Source organism: Culicoides brevitarsis, chromosome 1 (assembly GCF_036172545.1).
Source record: "Culicoides brevitarsis isolate CSIRO-B50_1 chromosome 1, AGI_CSIRO_Cbre_v1, whole genome shotgun sequence".
NCBI lineage: Eukaryota > Metazoa > Arthropoda > Insecta > Diptera > Ceratopogonidae > Culicoides > Culicoides brevitarsis.
In genome coordinates, this window is record NC_087085.1 from 40,649,929 (window position 1) to 40,670,345 (window position 20,417).

Here is a 20,417-nt window from a genome sequence, read left to right on the forward strand (position 1 = left end):
TGAAAAAAATCAAAATTTTATTAAAAATCGTAAAAAATTAGTAAAAAAGTAAATTTTACCGCAACCAAAAGAATTGTAGAAAGAATTTGGAACAAAATGAAAAATATTTGGGTCTTCATGTTGATGCTTGAACAAGAAATTGGCAACTTCTAATGCAAAATTTTAAATTTCTTTGTGTTAAATAGGACTTTGGAATGCAATTTTAAGGCAGAAAAAGGTTAATGATCACAGGATTTGACTAAAAAATTGAGTTACGGGCAATAAACATCAACAATGAAGGATTTTTTTTGAAAATTAATCGACTTTATTGAATGAAAATTTAAAATAATTTGATTTTTTCTGCATTTTACGAATAAATTTTAATCTTTTCGACTAAAAAAAAATAATTTTTTTCTAATATAAATTTTAAAGAAATTTTATATTATTTAATTTTCAAAGATTTTTTGGGTAAAATATTTTTTTTGAATTAAAAAAATTAAAAAATAATTTTAAATTTAATTTTTTTAATATTTCAAATATTTTTTTAAGCAAAATTTTTTTAATAAAAAATCATCTTTAGAAATTAAATAAAAAAAAATATTTTTGAATTTTAAATTTTTTTATTATTTAAAAAAAAATATGAAATAAAATATTTTAAAAACATTAAAAAAAAAACAAAAAAAAAAATATTATTAAATTTTTTTTTAACAATTCAATCAAAAAAGTAAAAAAAATAATTTAGTGAAAAAATATTTTTTTTTATTTTTAAAAAATCAGAAAAAATAATTTTTTTGTTTTTTTTTTTCTGAAAATTTTTCAAAAACCAAAAATTATTCTTCAAAAAAAAAACTTATAAAATTTTTTCATGTAACATTTATTCATCTCCAAGAAAAAATCAACAATTTCAAGCAAAATACCAATAAAACGGAGCATTCGGCTTAAAATTATTCGAAACACTCGATCCAACTCTCCTTCCAGGCTGATTAAACATCACGCCGCTTCCAAATCCGTAGTAATCGTAATTTTTTCCGTAATTTCCTCTATAATTTCTGTTCTGAACTTGACCTTGATACCCGTTATTGCTGTATCCGAGACGTCCTTGTAGTAAATTTACCTGCGGAAAAGCGAAATTTCCCAAACCATATCCCGAGTAGGGGTTCGCGGTATTGTACAAAACTCCTCCTTGGTTATTTCCTCCAGTTGCCGTGTTATAAAAAGTGCCTCCGGGATTAATTCCTAGATTTCCCGTGTTTGGATCGCCATTCATTGCTGCTGTCGAGAACATTGTCATCAAAATATCTCCTAAAGCCAAGTCTGTTTGCTCATCGCATGTCGTAACGTCAAAAAATGTCGTAAAAATATCGGGATCGACATCGGAGTTGATGGAGGTACTCGTTGAAGTTGGATTGAAAAATGTCGTCGCGAATTGTGCTTGAGCCGTTGACTAATTTTAAAAGAAAAAAAATATTTTTTTTAAATTTTTAAGAGATTTTTGGGTAAATTTGAAGAAAATTTCTTACCAAACCAACGACAAACAAAAGAAAAATTATTTTCATGACCGTTTTAGTTGAAAATCGAAAGTTAAATGCGAGAAAATTAATAAATTTAATTCAAAGTCAATGAAATTTTATCAAAAAAATTGACAATGGGCATTGTTTCGTGCCTCAATTAATTTTTTACTATAAAAATTTAACAAAAAATCATTTTCAAGTTCAAGTTTTTATTATTTTACGTTAAATTTTCATGCCTTCAAGGCAATTTTTCATTTTAAATCATATTTTTAGAACAAAAAAAAATTTAGACAGTCAAAAAAATCATTTTAAAGACATTTTTTGTCTTTTCAAACATTAACGAGGAAGAGTTTTCTCGATTTCCGTGATGCGTTCATTCTCCTTTTCATAAAACTCGCGACGTTCCTTCTTAGTTTTTCCGTGACACGAACGAATTATTGGATTTTCCGTGCAATGTTCTTCCGGATCGTACGTTTTGACGTTGTAATGATCCCAACTCTCCTCATATTTGACCTCGGGAAGTTTGACTTTTGGAAAATTTTCCTTGTTGTCGCTCGTAGAAGGACGAAATTCGAGCAAATATTTGTCAAATTTCCATTTTTCAGGACAAGTTTGCTTATGAAGCTAAAATTTTTGGAAAAATTTCAATAAAAAAATATTTTTTAGTGAAAAAAAAAGTTACCTTCATCTCATGCGGGTCCAAAAAATGGGAAATATCGTAAGGGCATTGCTCTAATTCAATATGCGGATGTTGGCGAGCACACTTGTAAATGTGACGTTGGAAGCCTGAAATGATATTTTTATGATAAAAAGGTAAATTTAAGAAGATAAAATTTTATTTACGTGAAACTCGGATTTGATGACATGGATTGTAAGGACATTTAAGGAGTTTTTCAGGCTCTTGAACGCTCATGATGAAAAAAATTTAAAGAAAAAAAATTTTTGAGAAAAAATTTCACTTTTTTTAGTGAAAAAATTACATTTAAAGATATTTTAGGACAAAAATACACAAAAACAGTCAAAACACGTGCACAATTAAATCAAAACTAAGTAAACTTCTTCTAATGAGACAATATTTCTTTTAAAAAATATCAATTTTATGCAAGTGTAAGTGATTAGAGTGTCTATTTTATTTAAATAAAATTATAAAATTTAATTATTAATAATTTTATAAAATATTTTTATTTAAATAAATTTTAAAATTTTATTTTATTTCGATTTTTTAATGAAAAAAAAATATTTTAAAAATTATTTCTTACTTAATTTTTTTGTTAAAAAAATTTATTTAATTATTTTTAATTTTTTTTTAATTTTTTTTTTTTTTTTTTTTTTGTTTTAATTTTTTATTAATTTTTTATTAATTTTTAAAATAAATAAATTAAAAATTTTTTTAATATTTTTATTTTATTTATTACAAATTTCTTAATTTAAGAGAAAAGAAAAATCATTTTATTAATTTTTTTTTAATTATTTTTAAATTTTGTTTAAAATAATAAGTATTGCAAAAAAATCGAATAAAAATTTTATTAATTTCCTTAATTTTATATTTATTTCATATACCTATTGCAATTTAATTTTTTTCGTATTTTTATTTAAATTAAATTTACATTAATTTAACAAAAAAATTAATAAATAAAAATTAATAAAATTTAAGTTATATAAATAAAAAAATTTAATAAGTTTTAATAATTTAATAATTTTTTTTAATTTTTTTTTTGCTAAATTTAACTTAAAATTAATTTAAAAATATTTTTTTTATAATTTTACTGAAAAATTTTAAACAAAAATTTCACAAGAAACTTGAAACTCGGAGAAAAATAAGTCTCATATCAATTTAAATTGTACAAAAATACTTGCAACTTGGATTAAAAATTCAGTCGAAGATTGAAAGACATGAAAATCGCCTAAAAATATAAAATTAAAGACTAAAAACGATGTCTGTGATAAATCCTGCTATTGAACCCATAAAATTTCTCATTGGAACATGGGAAGCAACAGAAGCTAAAGTAAAACTCTTGCTTTTTATTCAAAAATCCATAAAATTCTAAATTTTTCTTCACTTTCAGGGTCATTATCCGACAATTTCTGACTTTTCGTACAACGAAACTCTCGTTTTTGACTCGATTGGTCAACCTTTGCTGAATTATTCGAGCAAATCCTACCATCCAGAGACCAATAAACCGATGCATTTCGAGAGCGGCTTCCTGCGCATCAATCCGGGAACGCAAAATCTCGCTTTTATGGTGTCTCACAACTTTGGTTTGGCAATTCTTGAGGAAGGAACTGTCGATGAGAACGAGAAACGGATCTCGTTGGAGTCTAAAACAATCGCTCGCATGTCATTTTCCAAAGAACCTGAAGTCACGGGCCTTCGGAGAACGATTCAATTGTTGCCCGATGGAAATTTGAAGATAAATACTGACATGAGAACAAGCAGAACTGATTACACGAATCACCTGGAAGTCGTTTACAAGAAGAAAAATTGAATTTTTGTCATTTTTCGTTTATTTTGGGTCCTCAAATTTACAACTTATAAAAATATTGCGATGTAAATCGTGTGAAAATGAGAGAAAAAAATACAGAAAGAGCTAATGTTATCACAAAATTGAAAAATTTTAATTAAAAAATGGGTGAAACTAAGTTTTTTTAGTGAATATATTGCTGAACGCCTGACGAGTGTTCCTCAATTAAGCCACGACATTTGGCTCCAAACTTTCGAATGTGATCCTGAACAAGGCGTTTGTTCACTTTTTCTCTAAAAATCGAAAAAAAAAATTATAAAAATTAATTTAAAAAATTTTTTTTTTCAAAAAATCTTACTTTAAAATTGATTTCATGAACAATTGTTTGTCCTGTTCGTTCACTAATCCCGTTGGAAAATTTGGTATTGACAGGATTTTGAGCCATGTCGCAAATTCTGCCGGATATTTGGCATTCAAACTGATAAAAATATCACCAAAGACGTCAATTTGGGTTCTTGGTGTCACGCCACCTGATGAAAAAATTATTAATTTTGAGCTTTTTTGAGTTTTTAAGACATTTCTTACCAATACACATTAAAACAACTTTCACAATTTCTTCTCCTTTCTCGAGGATGGTGTTTGTCATGACGGGATTCGAACGTGATTCCTTCGTAAATGTCGATAAAAACAAGGTACAGCGTTTGATTGGTCCCGTCTCAGGTAACATGATGCCTTTTAGAGCTAAAAATTAAAAAAAAAAAATAAAATTATTTTTTTTATTGTTAAAAAAAGTTTAAAAATTGAATTAAATTTAATAAATAAAATAATTATTTAATTTTAATCAATTTAATTAAATAAATTTTAAGAAAAAAAAAATTAAAAATTTTTTAGTTGAAAAACATCATTAAAAAAATTAAATTAATTTTTTTTAAATATTCTTTAATTTTTTTAAAATAAATTTAATCTTAAATTTTAATAGATTTTTTTAAAAATATTATTTTTTTGTTAAAAAATAGTTTTTGTTTAAGTTTTTAAATTTTTTGAAAATTTTTTAATGAAGAAATTTTTTTTTTCATGAAACAAAAATTATTGAAAAAATAATTTAGATTTAAATAAATAATTTTAAAAATTTAATTTGATAAATTTAATTTAAATTAAAATAAAATTTAATTAAAAAAAAATTTAAATATTTTTTTAATTATTTAATTTTTTTCTTGAATTAAAATTTAAAATAAAGCTATGAATTTAAAAAAAATTAATAAAAAATTATTTTTTTACCATAATTTAGTAACTTTATGCAGTCAACGTTGCAATCAACGTACGCCGCTGATATCCTCTTGACAATTTTCGTGTTAAATCCGTAAAAAGTCTCCAATAAATCCGAAATATCTGATAATTTTCCGTCTTGCGTTTGATCGAATTGCCGAAATACATGAATTAAAATCTCTGCGAAGACATGCCGCATTGTTCCTTGAAAATGTTCATCTCGACAGAACATCATAATGCACTAAAATTAAAAAAAAATATATTTTTTATCAAAATTTTTAAGAATAAAATTATTTTTTACCTTTCCAGCAATCTCGATAGCAGGCGGCACACAATTATTTTGAAAAATTCCTAAAATGAGGCAACACAAATCTTGCAAAAGCGGCTTTATGTCGTCCATTAAATTCACAAGAGCATGATCGACGGCGCCACAAAGTGTCTAAAAATTATTTTAAAATTATTTGATGTTCGAAAATATTTTTTTTAAAGGAAACTCACTTCTAATACTTGCATATCGTTCATCCATAAGGTACAAATTTCAGTCCATACGGGCATCGTTCGCTGTAGAACGATTAAAATTGGTTGAACGGGAGGAGCGCCTGTCGGATCTCGCTGAAGACGTTGCACGAATTGACGCTCTTCGTCGTTGCTGATGTTGTTCGTGTTGAGGGAGCAAAAGAGGGTTGATATCATGTTGAGACGGAAAATTGTGCGAGTTCGGGCGGGATTTGAGACCTAAAAAAAGAAAAAAATGATTTTTTTAAAGTCGAAATGAATTTTTTAGATCTTAAAATGAAGTTTTTAAGTTTTAAAAAAATTTTGTATCTCGAAAAAAAATAATTTTTATTTCGAAATAATTTTTTTTGTTCTCAAAATAAAATTTTTAGATCTAAAAATGAAGTTTTTAGGTTTTAAAAATATTTTTAGATTTCGAAAAAAATATTTTTTATCTCGAAATTAATTTTTTTGTTCTCGAAATGAAATTTTTAGATCTTAAAATGAAGTTTTTAGGTTTTAAAAAAATTTTTAGATCTCGAAAAAAATATTTTTTATCTCGAAATTAATTTTTTTGTTCTCGGAATGAAAATTTTTAGTCTTAAAATAAAGTTTTTAGGTTTTAAAAAAATTTTTAGATCTCGAAAAAAATATTTTAGGTTTTTTTTTGTTCTCGAAATGAAATTTTTCGTTCTCGAAACGTTTTTAGGTTTTAAAAAAATATTTTTTATCTCGAAATTAATTTTTTTGTTCTCGGAATGAAATTTTTAGATCTTTAAATGAAGATTTTAGGTTTTAAAAAAAATTTAGATCTCGAAAAAAAATATTTTTTATCTCGAAATTTTTTTTTTTTTTGTTCTCAAAATGAAATTTTTAGATCTTAATATAAAGTTTTTAGTTAAAAAAAATTTTTAGATCTCGAAAAAAAAATTCTTCGCTCTTGAAAAATTTTTTTTTGTACAATTTCCATATAAAAACTTACATCTCGTGACTGCGCCAAGGCTTGCAACTCCTCAAAACACGGCGAAACGATCGCATTCAAGTAAATCGTGATGTTTTCATTCGGCACCAAGCTCATCAACTTCCCAATACTGTACATCAAACGCACTGAATCCGAGTTCGAAAGCGTTCCCGTAAGCAAAATCCTTTGACACTGCTCCAATAATGGTTCACAATACGGTTTCAGCTGAAATTGGCATTCGGATGTGAGATCTTTCAATCCCAACGTTGCTTGTGACGACATCGACGAATTCAATCCTTTCAACAAAAGTTCTATCGCTGGCGGCAAAAATGTCGGATAAAGTTTCAACCATTCACTGTACGAGCCAACTGTCTCCAAACACGTGCCCAACAACTTTTCATTGAGATTTTCGTACGGAATTTCGCTTAAAACTCGCATTAACTTTGCAATTTCTTGATAACCTTGATCATCTTCGATTTGGGCAGCTAACGAACAAAATCCATGAACCGCTGCTTCGAGTTGCATCCAGTTATCGAGACTCGTTTGCAATGCCAAAAGTGATTCATCGAGGATTTGACCGAGAATTGTGAGCATTTCTTCGTTCAGGACTTCGTGACAGAACAAAAGGGTGTCGGCGATGTCTTGACGATAGCAACGAAACGTCTCCAAATCATCGGCGCACCAATTTTTACGTGATTCCTCCGTCGGGAGTTGCGATTTTTTCACCAAAATTTTCACGAGATGCGCATAAACGGGACGAATCGCTGCAATACACTTCGTTCTATCGGTAATATTTCCCATGGAAAGCACTTCGTCTTGTAACATGTACCAAAAACCCATCGCCAAAATGCTGCAAGACTCTTCCACAGGGTAAATTCCGGGCTTATTTGTACAAAGGAGGATTTCTTGCACTAATTTGTCGTACAAATCGTAATGTTCGGCACTGTCACTCGTGATTCCAGCTAAAATGACGCGCGAATGACACTCGATACTCGTAATAAAGAGCGAATAAATGGAAAAAGCAATGTCCTCGTTCAAATTATTCTCTTTCCATTCGTTCCGGGTGATGTCTGTCAACGCTTGCAAGAACAATTTCATCAAATTTAGCGCAGAATTGGAGAATTTTTGGGCATCCGGTTGATTCATCAAGCATTGAAGTGATTTTAAACAGCCTGAAGTCAATTCACTCTCGTCGGAACTCATGCAGCCGTCACTTTCGGTAATTGTGTCCCAATAACATCGCTTAATTAGCTTCAAAAGAGCAACGACAAGACTCTCACACTCGATTAAACTGTATCCCGTGAACATAATCCACTCTTTGACGCATTTTGCGGTATTTTGCAACACGGGCAAGTCATCGTCATCGAGTTTCGCCTCAACTTTTGTGTTTATATACTGCTCACAGCACTTCATAACGAGCTGCGTTTGCTTTCCCAACTCGACACGGATCATCGTACGTTGAACCGACATGTGAATCGCATTCGCCATCTCCGGAATTCCCGCAAGAATCTCGTAAATTATCCAAACTTGCGTATTTTTGTCGATATTCGGAAAGTACAAGTTCATGATGTCCTGTATCGCTGTCGGCCATTCGTGAATTGTGTAAACGACGAAAGCGCTGAGCGAGATACACAAGCGATTCAGTACGAGTTTTGGTCCGTTGGCGTACGTGACAATCGCTTGCAACAATTTTGTCTTCAAATCGTCTTGCAGCTCCTTCGGGACCTCGTTCCAGTATTTCATGAGCTTCGTGTGAAGCGTTGTTGCACCGAAAAATTGCACTTCGCACGGTTTGCCGGCTTGCATCATTTCCCAACAGAACGACCAAGCCTCCATGCTGCATTGTGCTTGTGTCAGTAAGTCATGATATTGTGCCTGAAATGAATTTTTTTTTTAAATTTTAAATGAAATTCGAATTTTTTGCAAAAAATAAAAAAAAATCAAACCTGCGAATTTCTTCCGTCTGAACGATAGAATTCAATACACGCCGATTCCAAAGCTTCCAACTTCTTCAAGTCCATTGCGCAGCTTTTCACGTTACGAGCTATCGCAGGATCGAGTCAAATCAATACAACTCCCAAAAAGCAGCGAATTTTCGGGGAATTTATCGGAAAAGCAGGACAAATTGAAGTTTTTTTCCGACTTGTTATTGTTAATTTTCGAAGGCTCGTGACTGGATTTTGAAAAGTACTTATTATGGCGTCATTCATTTATGACGTCAAATTAAATTTTCGTAAAAATTTCGAATTCTTAAGTTTGACTTAAACTTAACTTAAAGAATAAGTTTTTTTGACACATATTTGATAATTTTTTCGGTACAATCGTGAAGATATCAATTGTAATGAATTTTTGGAAGGCTTTTCTTTCATTTTAAGCTTTAAATTTGATGAAAATTATCTTTTGACAGAAATTTTTAAATATAAAGTACTAATTTAATTTTACTAATTTCATAGTTTTGTTCAGGGTTGAAAAACTTTTTCGTCAAGAAATACGAAAGCATTGGCTTTTTTTTTACTTGAGAAAAATTCAAAAGTAGTTTTTTCAAATCTTGCTCCAAATGGATTAAAATTTGTCAGAGGGCTCTAATTTATCATTTTTAATCATTTTATAACTCAAAACTGCCAAAAAATTGAAACTGAAAAAAAAATTTTTCTTTGACATAGTTTTGTTTTAAAAACTAAATCAAGAGCAAAAAAACTGTGTCAAAAACTGTGTCAAAGCAATTTTTGTCAAATCTTGCTCCAAATGGATTGAAAATTGTCAGAGGGCTCTAATTTATCATTTTTAATCATTTTATAACTCAAAACTGCCAAAAAATTGAAACTGAAAAAAAAAATTTTTCTTTGACATAGTTTTGTTTTAAAAACTAAATCAAGAGCAAAAAAACTGTGTCAAAAACTGTGTCAAAGCTATTTTGTCAAATCTTGCTCCAAATGGATTGAAATTTGTCAGAGGGCTCTAATTTATCATTTTTAATCATTTTATAACTCAAAACTGCCAAAAAATTGAAACTGAAAAAAAATTTTTTCTTTGACATAGTTTTGTTTTAAAAACTAAATCAAGAGCAAAAAAAACTGTGTCAAAAACTGTGTCAAAGCTATTTTGTCAAATCTTGCTCCAAATGGATTGAAATTTGTCAGAGGGCTCTAATTTATCATTTTTAATCATTTTATAACTCAAAACTGCCAAAAAATTGAAACTGAAAAAAAATTTTTTCTTTGACATAGTTTTGTTTTAAAAACTAAATCAAGAGCAAAAAAACTGTGTCAAAAACTGTGTCAAAGCTATTTTTGTCAAATCTTGCTCCAAATGGATTGAAATTTGTCAGAGGGCTCTAATTTATCATTTTTAATCATTTTATAACTCAAAACTGCCAAAAAATTGAAACTGAAAAAAAAAAATTTTCTTTGACATAGTTTTGTTTTAAAAACTAAATCAAGAGCAAAAAAACTGTGTCAAAAACTGTGTCAAAGCTATTTTTGTCAAATCTTGCTCCAAATGGATTGAAATTTGTCAGAGGGCTCTAATTTATCATTTTTAATCATTTTATAACTCAAAACTGCCAAAAAATTGAAACTGAAAAAAAAATTTTTCTTTGACATAGTTTTGTTTTAAAAACTAAATCAAGAGCAAAAAAACTGTGTCAAAGCTATTTTGTCAAATCTTGCTCCAAATGGATTGAAATTTGTCAGAGGGCTTTAATTTATCATTTTTAATCATTTTATAACTCAAAACTGCCAAAAAATTTAAACTGAAAAAAAATTTTTTCTTTGACATAGTTTTGTTTTAAAAACTAAATCAAGAGCAAAAAAACTGTGTCAAAGCTATTTTTGTCAAATCTTGCTCCAAATGGATAAAAATTGTCAGAGGGCTTTTTATCATTTTTAATCATTTTATAACTCAAAACTGCCAAAAAATTGAAACTGAAAAAAAATTTTTTCTTTGACATAGTTTTGTTTTAAAAACTAAATCAAGAGCAAAAAAACTTGTCAAAGCAATTTTTGTCAAGCTCCAAATTAAAATTTGTTTTAATTTATCATTTTTAATCATTTTATAACTAAGTTCAAATTTTTCACATTTTCAAAATCTTTTTCTTTACATAAAAATGAGAATAATTCAAAAGTAAATTGAGTTTTGGTTAAGCTTCAGTCTAACTTTTTTAAAATTTTCTGCTCAAATTTAAAATTAACTCTTAAGTTTTTGAAGCTTAAGTTACGTCATAATAAGTTCAAATTTCAAACGTCGTAAATGAATGACGCCCCATCATTTATCACTTTCATTCGTCTCGCAGCAAACAACAAAACAAAACATTTTCCGATTGATTTCTCGCGAAAATTGAATAAAAATCAGTCAAAACAAGCATGAAGAAGGTCTTAATGGTAGCGGAAAAGCCGATGCTGGCAAATAGCATAGCGGAAATTCTCAGCAATGGCAAAAAAACAACGAGAAAAGGTAAAAGTTTGCAAATGCTCGAATTTATCGATTTTCTTGAATGTCTTGCTTTTTCTACTTAGCGGTCTCAAATGTTCACGAATGGCAGGGAACCTTTTTCAACGAGCCGGTAAAGTTCAAAATGACTTCCGTGTTTGGGCATGTCATGAGTTTGGATTTTGTTGTAAGTTAATTTTTCATCTTTTTTGAATTTTTGTTTTAAAATTTAATATTTTTTTTAAGGGACATTATAATGCATGGGACAAAGTTGATCCTTATGAATTGTTTTCGTGTCCCACGGAGAAGAAAGAGACAAATCCAAAGACTCGCATGGTGTCATTTTTAGCGAACGAAGCCAAATTTTGCGATTATTTGGTCTTATGGTGAGAGATTTTAATGAAATTTCAACCAAAAATGTGATTTTTTGACATTTTAATTCTTTTTTTAGGCTCGATTTGGATTTGGAAGGCGAAAATATCTGTTTTGAAGTGATGGATGCCGTGCAACGATCCATAAATGGCGTTTTCACGAATACCAAACGGGTCGTTTATCGTGCCCGCTTTTCCGCAATCACAGAAAAGGACATAAAATATGCCATGAATAACCTCTCGCACCCCAATGAGAACGAATCTCGCAGCGTTGATGCACGTCAAGAGCTGGATCTCAGAATTGGATGTGCTTTTACGCGATTTCAGACGAAATTTTTCCAAGGAAAGTACGGAGACTTGGATGCATCGCTCATTTCTTATGGGCCGTGTCAAACGCCGACTTTGGGATTTTGTGTGCAGCGACACGACGAGATTCAAACGTTCAAGGCGGAAAGTTATTGGTACATCCAAGCGATTGTTGGGAGTCCCGAACTGAAGTTAAGTTGGAGTCGGTGTCGCGTTTTCGACAAAGATGTCGCAATGATGTTCCTTGGATCAATTAAAGATGTTAAAGAGGCGCGGTGAGTCATATTTTTCTTATTTTTTTTCAAAAAAAAAAAAAAAAAAATTTAAAAAATAATAATAAAAATAAAATATTAAAATTTTCGTTAAATTAATTATTTTTGTGAAAAAATTAAATAATTAATTTAATTTTAATTTTTTTATAATTTTATTTTTAATTTTTTATTTTTATTTTAAAAAATTAAATTTTTTTTTGAATTTTTTTTTTTTTGAATAGTCAAGTTTTTAAAAAATTAAAATATAAAAAAAATAAAATTTAAATTAATTTTAATAATGAATTAATTTAATTTTTTTTTTTATTTTAATTTTTTTAATTTTTTTTAAATTTATTTTTTTTGAGAAACTTTAAAAATTAATTAAATTGAATTTTTTAAACGCCCCCAAAATAATTAAATTGTATTTTATATTTTAATTTTTTAAAATAAATTTTAGTTAAAATTTTTTTTATTAATTAATTAAATTTTAATTTTATTTGTGAAAATTTTTTTTTTTGAAAAATTAATTATTTTAATTTTAAATATTATTTTTTTTTTTTAATTTTTTTTTTTGAGATTTTTTTATATATAATTTTTTTTAAATATTGATATTTTAAAAATGTATTAATATTTTTTTAATTATTTTTTTTTTGTTGAAAATTAATAACTTTTTTTTTTAATATTCAAAAAAAAAATTAAATTTTATGAATTTTTTTTTCAGAATTGTCAAAGTCAGTTCCAAAAATCATCAAAAAAGTCGCCCTTGCGCTCTAAATACGGTAGAATTACTCAAAGCATGTAGTGCGGGTCTCGGTTTGAGTCCTCATCAAGCGATGCAAATTGCCGAAAAGCTCTATACTCAAGGGTACGTCAGTTATCCGCGTACCGAGACAACCGCATATCCCGAAAATTACGATTTACGTTCGGTTGTGAGGACTTTGGGCAACGTTTCGGACTACAAAGATCTCTCTCACAAGGTTTTAGGGAACTTTTATGCCCCCAAGAGTGGCACAGACAAAGGCGATCATCCTCCTTTAACTCCAACAGCAGCTGCGAGTAAGATTTTTTTCAAAATTTTTCATGAAAAATTTTTTAAAATTATTTTTTTTTAGATCGAGAGACCCTCGATTCCGACAGTTGGAAAGTTTATGACTATATTTCGCGTCATTTTCTCGCCACGGTGTCTCGAGACATGGTTTATCGTGTCACAACGTACGATTTTAAGATTGGCGACGAGCATTTCACGACAACGTCGAATCAGCTGATCGATCCGGGCTTCACGGAGATCATGACATGGCAGGCTTTTAGTAAAACGGAGCTCGCACAAGAGCTGAAAGAAGGCGATATGATCAAAATTAACGAAATAAAGTTGCAAGAAGGACAAACAGAGCCCCCAGAATATTTGTCAGAGTCGGAATTAATTACGTTGATGGAAAAACACGGAATTGGCACAGATGCGTCGATTCCCGTGCACATCAACAACATTTGTCAACGAAATTACGTGACAATTGCCGGCAAACGGAAATTAATTCCCTCAACTTTGGGTATCGTGCTCGTGCATGGATATCAAAAAATCGATCCGGAACTCGTTTTGCCCACGATGCGAGCTTCAGTCGAAAAACAACTCAATTTAATCGCGACGGGAGCTGCAACTTTCAATTCTGTGCTCCAACATGCGCTCAATCTCTTCAAACTCAAATACAAATATTTCGTTTGTGCGATCAGCAGTATGGATTCGCTCTTTGAAGTCTCCTTCACGCCACTTGCTGCGAGCGGAAAAGCATATTCGCGTTGCGGAAAATGCCGGCGTTACATGAAATACATTCAAACGAAACCGGCGCGACTTTATTGCACGCAATGCGATGAAACGTATTCGTTGCCACGCGGCGGCTTAGTTCGCGTTTACAAAGAACTGAAATGCCCCTTGGATGATTTCGAGCTGATTGCGTGGTCAGGAGGAGCAAAGGCGAAGAGTTATTCGTTGTGTCCGTATTGCTATAATTATCCGCCGTTCGAGGATATGCCAAAGATGTCGGGTTGTAATAATTGTCGGCATCCAAATTGTCCGCATTCGCTGGATTCGTTGGGCGTTTCGAACTGCGATGAGTGCTCGCGAGGCGTTTTGGTGCTCGATTGCACGAGTTCGCCGAAAAATTGGAAGTTGGGATGCAACATGTGTGACGTCATCATCAATTGTTTCGATGATGCTATCAAAGTCACTGTGGAAAGTAAGTTTTTTTTATAAAAATTTTTATTTAAATTTCGTCGAATAATTATTTTTTTAATAATTTTTAAAAAAGTTCAACGAAATTTTTAAAAAATATTCTTTTTAAATTAAAAAATTAATTTAAAAAATAAGGCCGCTCCAAATTAATTTTTTTTTTTAAAACTTTTTTAACAAAATTTTTTTTTATTATTTTTCGACTAAAAAAATTACTTTAATAGGTACCTAATTTAATTTAATTTATTTATTTATTTAAATTATTTTTTTTTAAATTTTCTTCAATAATTTTTTTTTTGTAAAAATGTTTTTTTTCTTGAATTTAAAAAAAATACCCTTTTATATTTTTTTAAAATTTTTTTCTCCAATATTATTTTTGACAAAATGATTTTTTTTAAAGAAAATTTGTAAAAGAATATTTAAAAAAAAAAACTTTGTTAAATTTTTTAAAATTATTAAAAAATTTTAAATTTTTTGCTTAAATTTTTCTTCAAAATTATTTTTTCAAAAATGAATATAAAATAAGTTTTTTTAAAAAATTATTTTTAAAATAGTTTAATTAATTAAAAATTCAATTTTTATTAAGTTCATTGAAATTTTATTTTTTAAATTTTCTTTTTCAAAATGAGTAAAAAAAAATAAAAAATAATTCTTTATAAACATTTTTTAATTTTCTTTCTTTTTAATTTAAAATTTAATTGATTTAAATCTTTTTTTTATTTATGAAATAATTAAAAAAAATCTAATATTAATAAATATATGGTTTAAATTTAAATTTCATTAATTTTTCTCAATTAAATTTTTGGTTATTTTTCTAAATATCTCAAAAAAAAAAATTTTTCATTAAAATACAATAATTTGTATAAAATTGTAAAAATTAAAAAAAAAATAAAAATAAATTAATTTCAATTATTTTTTGAAACATAATTTTATAAAAGAAACATCAGAAAAAATATTTCAAATATTGAAAAAATTTTTAAATTTATTTTTCAATTTTTTTAAATGAAGCAAAATATTTCGAAAAATAATTCTAAATTTTCATTAAAATTTTTTTAATTATTTTTTAGATACCGTTTGCGATCAATGTGAAGCCCAGCAAGTCGCCGTTGTCTACAAACCCGAAAAAACGCCCTTCAAAGATGAAATCACGGAAAAAACGGGATGCATTTTCTGCTTGCCGGAATTCCAACCGCTCATCGAGAAGCACAAAGCCGTACAAAATCGTCAATTATTCATGAACAACAGAAAGGGACGTGGAGGCGCCGTGCGTGGCAGAGGAAGAGGATATCGCGGCAAAGCAAAAGTCATCAAAGATAAAATGGCGAAGCTCGATGCGTATTTTGTCTAATTGTCTCTCGTTCTTTCATATCATCACAGAGACGCGAAAATGTATTAAAAAATAAAAATTACTTAACGGAAAGTAAAGAAAATCACAATTTTTTTGTCATTCAAATGAATTTATGGATCTCTTTGACAATTTGTAGCATATTCATTACTTATCAATACTCCTTGAAATTGAAGTATTTAGAAGAAATATCCGAGAATTTTGCCTCCCAAATGTTTTCTTCTGGCTTCTTCGTGGTCCATAATGCCTGCGGATGTTGTGAGAACGACATATCTGCAACGAAAAATCATGAAGAATTTCCAAAAATTCCGAAAAATTAAATTTTCAACTCACCCAAATTGACGTGAGGGCAACAAATTGTTGGTCCAGTTCTCAATTTGAACGATGGGGACATCGAAACGGGGCGAAATGACGCCGCATTTGTTCAAGCGACCAGTAAGATTGACAACAACCTTGCCAGCACGATGGTCATCGACAATTTCGAACTCGCCGATGTAACCGTGCTTCATCATTACTGTGAGGAATTTAACGACGACCTTGGAGTTTGGTCGGATGAGGACTTGGCGTTTTCCACGCTTCTCTGCATTGTTGATGCATTTGAGGGCATCGGCTAATACACTGACTCGCACCATGGCTAAAACGAGAAAAAACACAAAAAATTAATTTTTTACGAAAATTTTTACTTTAAATCGTCGCGCGAAATTGCATCAGGTGTATTTTGTTCACATAACACGGCGGAAATCGGGCAATTTTTCGCACAATTTTAGCCATCCCTCATTTTGACATTTGTTTATGCGAGGAACCGACGATGTTTAACATCAATTTTGGGTCATTTGAGGCATGGGGAATGGAAAATTTTCACTTTCGACGCGTGCACGGAACACTCGGATACACTTTGATGCAGTTTTTGCAGCGGCGGAGGCACTTTTTGCACGGATTTTTACCTAAATTTTATGTTACTGACGATCCACGTGTGATCAAGTAAGTTGCAGAATCAAAAAGGAGGATACTTTCGTGCGCGGCATCCGAGTAGGAAAGTTTTTTTCGCAGCATCGGATCATCTGTCAAATGAAGAGGTATCCATTTAGTCGATTATCACTTTCATTCGTCTCATTGAGTCGTATGAAATTGATAATCGAAAAAGTCGTTTATAGAAAATTTTCGAAAATTTGGATTTTTTGAATGAAATATTAACAAAAATCTATTGAAAATTCATAAAAATTTAAGAATTATTGTTTGAAACTGAATTTCATGAAATTTTTAAATTTTTATTTTCGAAAATTAAATATGAAAATATTCGAAAAAATTTAAAATTTTAAAAATTTGATCGAAATTTTTTTGAAAATTATTTTTTTTATTTTTAAAGAACTTTTGATAAAAAAAAATTATTAAATATTTTTAAAATATTTGCTTAAATATCTAAATTTTTCGATAATTTTTTTTATAAAAAAATATTTTAAAATTTAGTCTCAATTTTTTTAGATTATTTAAAAATTGTTTCAAAACTGTTCTAAATTTTCTAAAATTGATAAAGATTAAAAATTTTGTAAATTTAATTTAAATTTGACTTAAATTTAATTTTTAAATTTAATTCTTAAATTTTATTTTTTTATTTAATTCTTAAATTTTATTTTTTTATTTAATTCTTAAATTTTATTTTTTTCTTTAAATTTCAAAATTTTCATAATTTTATTAATTTTTTTTAAAATAATTTTAAAATATAAAATTTTATAAAATTACTAAATGCTTTAATTTTTGAAAAAATTAATTGAAGGTTTGAAAAAAAGTAAAAATAAAAAAAAAATTAAAATAAAAAAATAATCTTTAAAATAATTTTCGAATTTTTTTCATAAAAAAAAAAATAAAAAAAATATTTTTATTAATAATAAAAAATTTCTTTAAAAAATTCTAAAATATGTCAATGATAAAAAAAAATTCAAAATTATTTCAAAAAAAATTTAGAAAAAAAATTAAAATTAAACCTGTAAATAAAAAAAATAAAAATTTCTTTAAATAAATCAAAGAAAATCCATTCTCAAGGTACACTCATAAAAATTTCCTTCACATTCACCCAAATAACCGCCTGTTGCTACAATCTCCTTGCCTTTCACAGGTTAGATTGACCCCGCAACCATATGATAGTCTACCATGCCACGCGACATGTCGTTACCCAGCAACGGTCCTTGTTGAAAACACATCCAGTCTGGACTGAATTTGAATGAATATTACTTTTTGTCTCGCGAATTGGATGGATCACGATGATTTTTGTCCAATTTCGTGGAGAAATTTCAGTGCAATAGACAAAAACAAACAAAAAAGCGGCCAAAAATGGGAAACTTGTGCAATAAATGCAAAGAAATCAAACGTAAAAGGTAAGAAATTGATTTTTATTAAAATTTTTAGTTAAAAAATTTTTTTTAGTAATCTTCCAATTGTGATATTGGGCATGGAGAACGCTGGCAAAACGGAAATTGCGCATAAACTTTGTAAAATTAAGCGAAGCGACTATCTTCCAACGTCGGGCTGTAAAGTTTACGACGAAATTCACGTGAAAAAGTTGGATGTCTCGTTAACGGAACTCGGAGGCGGTCCAAATATTCGAGGAATTTGGAAATATTACCTTTTAGAGGCGTACGGCGTCATTTATGTCATCGACTCGAGCGACATTTCAAAGTTGGAAGAGTCTCGCACGATTCTCGGCGAACTTTTATCCAACCCGCATCTCGAAGGAAAGCCATTTCTCATCTTAGGGAACAAACAAGATCTGCCAGCTGCCTTGGATTATCTCGACATTTTCTACTATTTCGGCTTGGAACAAATGGCAAACTCCTCGCAGAGCCCTTGCATGCTCGAAGTAACGGGAAATTTCGCAAACGGGCATTCCGAGTTGGATACCGCGATGGAATGGCTCGCCAGTGCGATCGAACATCGACTCAAGGCGATCCGAAATATGATCAAGTTCTTCCAACAACTCGAAGATGTGAAGAATGAAATTGCGAATATGCGACCTGTAACGAGCACAATCGCGAAAATTCATCGAAAAAGCTTGAAAAAATTAAAATTGAGACCAAATACGGCACCGAATGTCAAATTTAAACCGCAAATCATGCGAGAAATGCCGTTACTCTTGAACTTGAAGACGCAAGAAGCAATCACAACCCCTCCCAATGTCGTTCCCATCGAAGAAAAAGAAGAAAATCCTATCCCCTTGCCCATTAAATCACCCATCAAAACGCCAGAAAAACCTCAATCTCCCCAAATGACGGAAACGACGGAAATCGATAAAGTTAAGGAACGAGATTCAGAAAATAATAATTTTGTTAAAATTCCGCAAATTGAATATTTTTCGGATAATTTGGATGAGCAAGATGACGACTTGAAATTGTCTTCCATGAATGTGACAGAGGTTCAGGTTCAAGTGCATCGCGTCGATGAAAAGTCTCCGTATCGCAACAACAATAACGAGTTACCAGTTTTGAATAATGTTCATCAAAAAGTTTTTCCTTCCGTGCCAAATGGAAATCTACTTCAAATAAATAACGAGAAAAATCGTAAGTTTTAAATTTTTAATTATTTTTATTATTTTAATTATTTAATTAAATTAATTTAAAAAATTTAAAATAAATTAATTAATTAATTTGTTTTTAAAAAAAAATTTTTTTCTAATTTTTTTTATTTTTGATATTTTTATTTTTAGCACAATTTGAACAATTTGCACTAATTTTTGCTTTTGAAGGATTTATCGCAAAACTAAAAGTCTCTTACTTTTTGGGTAATTTATTGATTTTTTTTCGTCTATTTTTTTAATGCTTATCAAAGTCTCAAATCATCAAGCACCCGAAAGTGATGTCATAATGGAGGATTTGTCATTAGAGCCGATGTTGAATGGAAATGTTCATTAAAAAAGAAATTTTTGGTAAGTTTTTATTTAAAAAATACGAGGTTTTATTTAATTAACTAATAAATTAAAAAAAATTATATATAAATAATTTAAAAAAAAAATAAAAATTAGTTTTAAAATTTACAAAAGGTGTAAAAAATTAAAAAAAAAATAATTAAATTAATTATAAAAAAAAAATTAAATTAATTAAAATAAGAAAAATAATTAATTGAAAAAAAAAATAAAATAAAATGTTTTATAAATAAAATTTAAAAAAATTAAATTTTAATTTAAATAGTAATTTATTTAATTAATTAATAAATTTGTTAATAAATATTTATAATTTATCAAATTCATTTATAAAAAATATTTAAATTCTTAAAAAATGAATTTTATATGCAAAATTTCACTTATTTTTTCGCATAAAATATATACAGAATTAAAAAACAAATCGATTAATATACATCAATAACCATATCCAAGAAAAAATTTTTGTCAAAAATTGGGTTTTATTTTTTTTGTAAATTTTAAAATTTTTAATTAAAAAAATAATTTTTTTTTTTTAAATTGTAATTGACAAAATTTAATTTAATTTTTTTTTATTTTTTAATAAAAAATAAATTTAAATTTAATTTTAAAAAATTAATTTAAAATAAATTTATTTTTAAAATTAAAAATTGATTTTTTTTTATTTAGGTATTTAAAATTTATTTTAATTAAAAAAATAATTTTAAGTATTTTTTTTATTTTATAAAAAATTATAAATAATTTGTTTTTTAAATTTTAATATAAATAAATGCACAAAATTTAAATTTATGATCAAAAAATTAAAAATGAAAAATGAGCAAAAAATCTAATTTTAAGCGAAAAAATTCAAAATTTATAAAATGAAAAATGAGAAAAAATCTAAAATGAAAAATGAGCAAAAAAAAAAAAAAAAA

At 28.3% G+C, this 20,417-nt stretch overlaps 6 protein-coding genes across 7 annotated transcripts; 3 read left to right on the plus strand and 3 right to left on the minus strand.

The window, feature by feature from the left end:
• Nucleotides 1-856: 856 nt before the first annotated feature.
• Nucleotides 857-2,542, minus strand: LOC134836777 (uncharacterized). 2 transcript variants are annotated; one of them, XR_010162324.1, is made up of 4 exons: nt 2,334-2,542; nt 2,173-2,276; nt 1,500-2,114; nt 867-1,423 (listed from the first exon to the last, which is right to left on the minus strand). XR_010162324.1 is itself a non-coding variant. In XM_063851993.1 (2 exons), exons 1-2 carry the CDS (start codon nt 1,533-1,535, stop codon nt 884-886), a joined length of 576 nt encoding a protein of 191 aa, XP_063708063.1. In that variant the 5' UTR covers nt 1,536-1,798; the 3' UTR covers nt 857-883. The 2 variants fall into 2 exon arrangements, 1 of the variants encoding a protein (XP_063708063.1); XM_063851993.1 differs by lacking the exons at nt 2,173-2,276; nt 2,334-2,542 and having other exon boundaries at nt 857-1,423; nt 1,500-1,798.
• Nucleotides 2,543-3,342: 800 nt separating this feature from the next.
• On the plus strand, nt 3,343-3,976 carry LOC134834048 (peroxynitrite isomerase THAP4-like). Its single transcript, XM_063848572.1, has 2 exons — nt 3,343-3,496; nt 3,557-3,976. The coding sequence occupies exons 1-2, from the start codon at nt 3,425-3,427 to the stop codon at nt 3,974-3,976; spliced, it is 492 nt and encodes a 163-aa protein (XP_063704642.1). The 5' UTR covers nt 3,343-3,424.
• A 127-nt stretch (nt 3,977-4,103) lies between these two features.
• Nucleotides 4,104-8,828, minus strand: LOC134834039 (importin-13). The gene is made up of 8 exons (XM_063848559.1): nt 8,621-8,828; nt 6,696-8,549; nt 5,717-5,953; nt 5,520-5,657; nt 5,231-5,459; nt 4,538-4,693; nt 4,311-4,482; nt 4,104-4,245 (listed from the first exon to the last, which is right to left on the minus strand). The coding sequence occupies exons 1-8, from the start codon at nt 8,693-8,695 to the stop codon at nt 4,137-4,139; spliced, it is 2,970 nt and encodes a 989-aa protein (XP_063704629.1). The 5' UTR covers nt 8,696-8,828; the 3' UTR covers nt 4,104-4,136.
• Nucleotides 8,829-10,971: 2,143 nt separating this feature from the next.
• Nucleotides 10,972-15,704, plus strand: LOC134828051 (DNA topoisomerase 3-beta). Its single transcript, XM_063841000.1, has 7 exons — nt 10,972-11,126; nt 11,189-11,289; nt 11,349-11,488; nt 11,554-12,054; nt 12,752-13,086; nt 13,143-14,258; nt 15,319-15,704. The coding sequence occupies exons 1-7, from the start codon at nt 11,036-11,038 to the stop codon at nt 15,597-15,599; spliced, it is 2,565 nt and encodes an 854-aa protein (XP_063697070.1). The 5' UTR covers nt 10,972-11,035; the 3' UTR covers nt 15,600-15,704.
• Nucleotides 15,705-15,771: 67 nt separating this feature from the next.
• On the minus strand, nt 15,772-16,641 carry LOC134828052 (small ribosomal subunit protein uS8A). Its single transcript, XM_063841001.1, has 3 exons — nt 16,541-16,641; nt 15,930-16,230; nt 15,772-15,869 (listed from the first exon to the last, which is right to left on the minus strand). The coding sequence occupies exons 2-3, from the start codon at nt 16,226-16,228 to the stop codon at nt 15,776-15,778; spliced, it is 393 nt and encodes a 130-aa protein (XP_063697071.1). The 5' UTR covers nt 16,229-16,230; nt 16,541-16,641; the 3' UTR covers nt 15,772-15,775.
• A 1,283-nt stretch (nt 16,642-17,924) lies between these two features.
• On the plus strand, nt 17,925-19,158 carry LOC134837838 (uncharacterized). The gene is made up of 2 exons (XM_063853229.1): nt 17,925-17,968; nt 18,018-19,158. The coding sequence occupies exons 1-2, from the start codon at nt 17,925-17,927 to the stop codon at nt 19,156-19,158; spliced, it is 1,185 nt and encodes a 394-aa protein (XP_063709299.1).
• Nucleotides 19,159-20,417: the final 1,259 nt, after the last annotated feature.

Excerpts from the sequence above, each read along its gene's own strand:
- LOC134836777 (XM_063851993.1), bottom strand. The coding sequence starts at position 1,535 with ATGAAAATAATTTTTCTTTTGTTTGTCGTTGGTTTG. Across the intron at positions 1,424-1,499 it reads TTTTGTTTGTCGTTGGTTTG|TCAACGGCTCAAGCACAATT; the intron begins GTAAGAAATTTT and ends TTTTAAAATTAG.
- LOC134834048 (XM_063848572.1), top strand. The coding sequence starts at position 3,425 with ATGTCTGTGATAAATCCTGCTATTGAACCCATAAAATTTCTCATTGGA. Across the intron at positions 3,497-3,556 it reads GGGAAGCAACAGAAGCTAAA|GGTCATTATCCGACAATTTC; the intron begins GTAAAACTCTTG and ends CTTCACTTTCAG.
- LOC134834039 (XM_063848559.1), bottom strand. The coding sequence starts at position 8,695 with ATGGACTTGAAGAAGTTGGAAGCTTTGGAATCGGCGTGTATTGAATTC. Across the intron at positions 8,550-8,620 it reads CAGACGGAAGAAATTCGCAG|GCACAATATCATGACTTACT; the intron begins GTTTGATTTTTT and ends AATTCATTTCAG. Across the intron at positions 4,246-4,310 it reads TTCATGAAATCAATTTTAAA|AGAAAAAGTGAACAAACGCC; the intron begins GTAAGATTTTTT and ends TTCGATTTTTAG.
- LOC134828051 (XM_063841000.1), top strand. The coding sequence starts at position 11,036 with ATGAAGAAGGTCTTAATGGTAGCGGAAAAGCCGATGCTGGCAAATAGC. Across the intron at positions 11,127-11,188 it reads CAAAAAAACAACGAGAAAAG|CGGTCTCAAATGTTCACGAA; the intron begins GTAAAAGTTTGC and ends TTTTCTACTTAG. Across the intron at positions 11,489-11,553 it reads TGCGATTATTTGGTCTTATG|GCTCGATTTGGATTTGGAAG; the intron begins GTGAGAGATTTT and ends TTCTTTTTTTAG.
- LOC134828052 (XM_063841001.1), bottom strand. The coding sequence starts at position 16,228 with ATGGTGCGAGTCAGTGTATTAGCCGATGCCCTCAAATGCATCAACAAT. Across the intron at positions 15,870-15,929 it reads TTGCCCTCACGTCAATTTGG|ATATGTCGTTCTCACAACAT; the intron begins GTGAGTTGAAAA and ends TTTTCGTTGCAG.
- LOC134837838 (XM_063853229.1), top strand. The coding sequence starts at position 17,925 with ATGGGAAACTTGTGCAATAAATGCAAAGAAATCAAACGTAAAAG. Across the intron at positions 17,969-18,017 it reads AAAGAAATCAAACGTAAAAG|TAATCTTCCAATTGTGATAT; the intron begins GTAAGAAATTGA and ends AATTTTTTTTAG.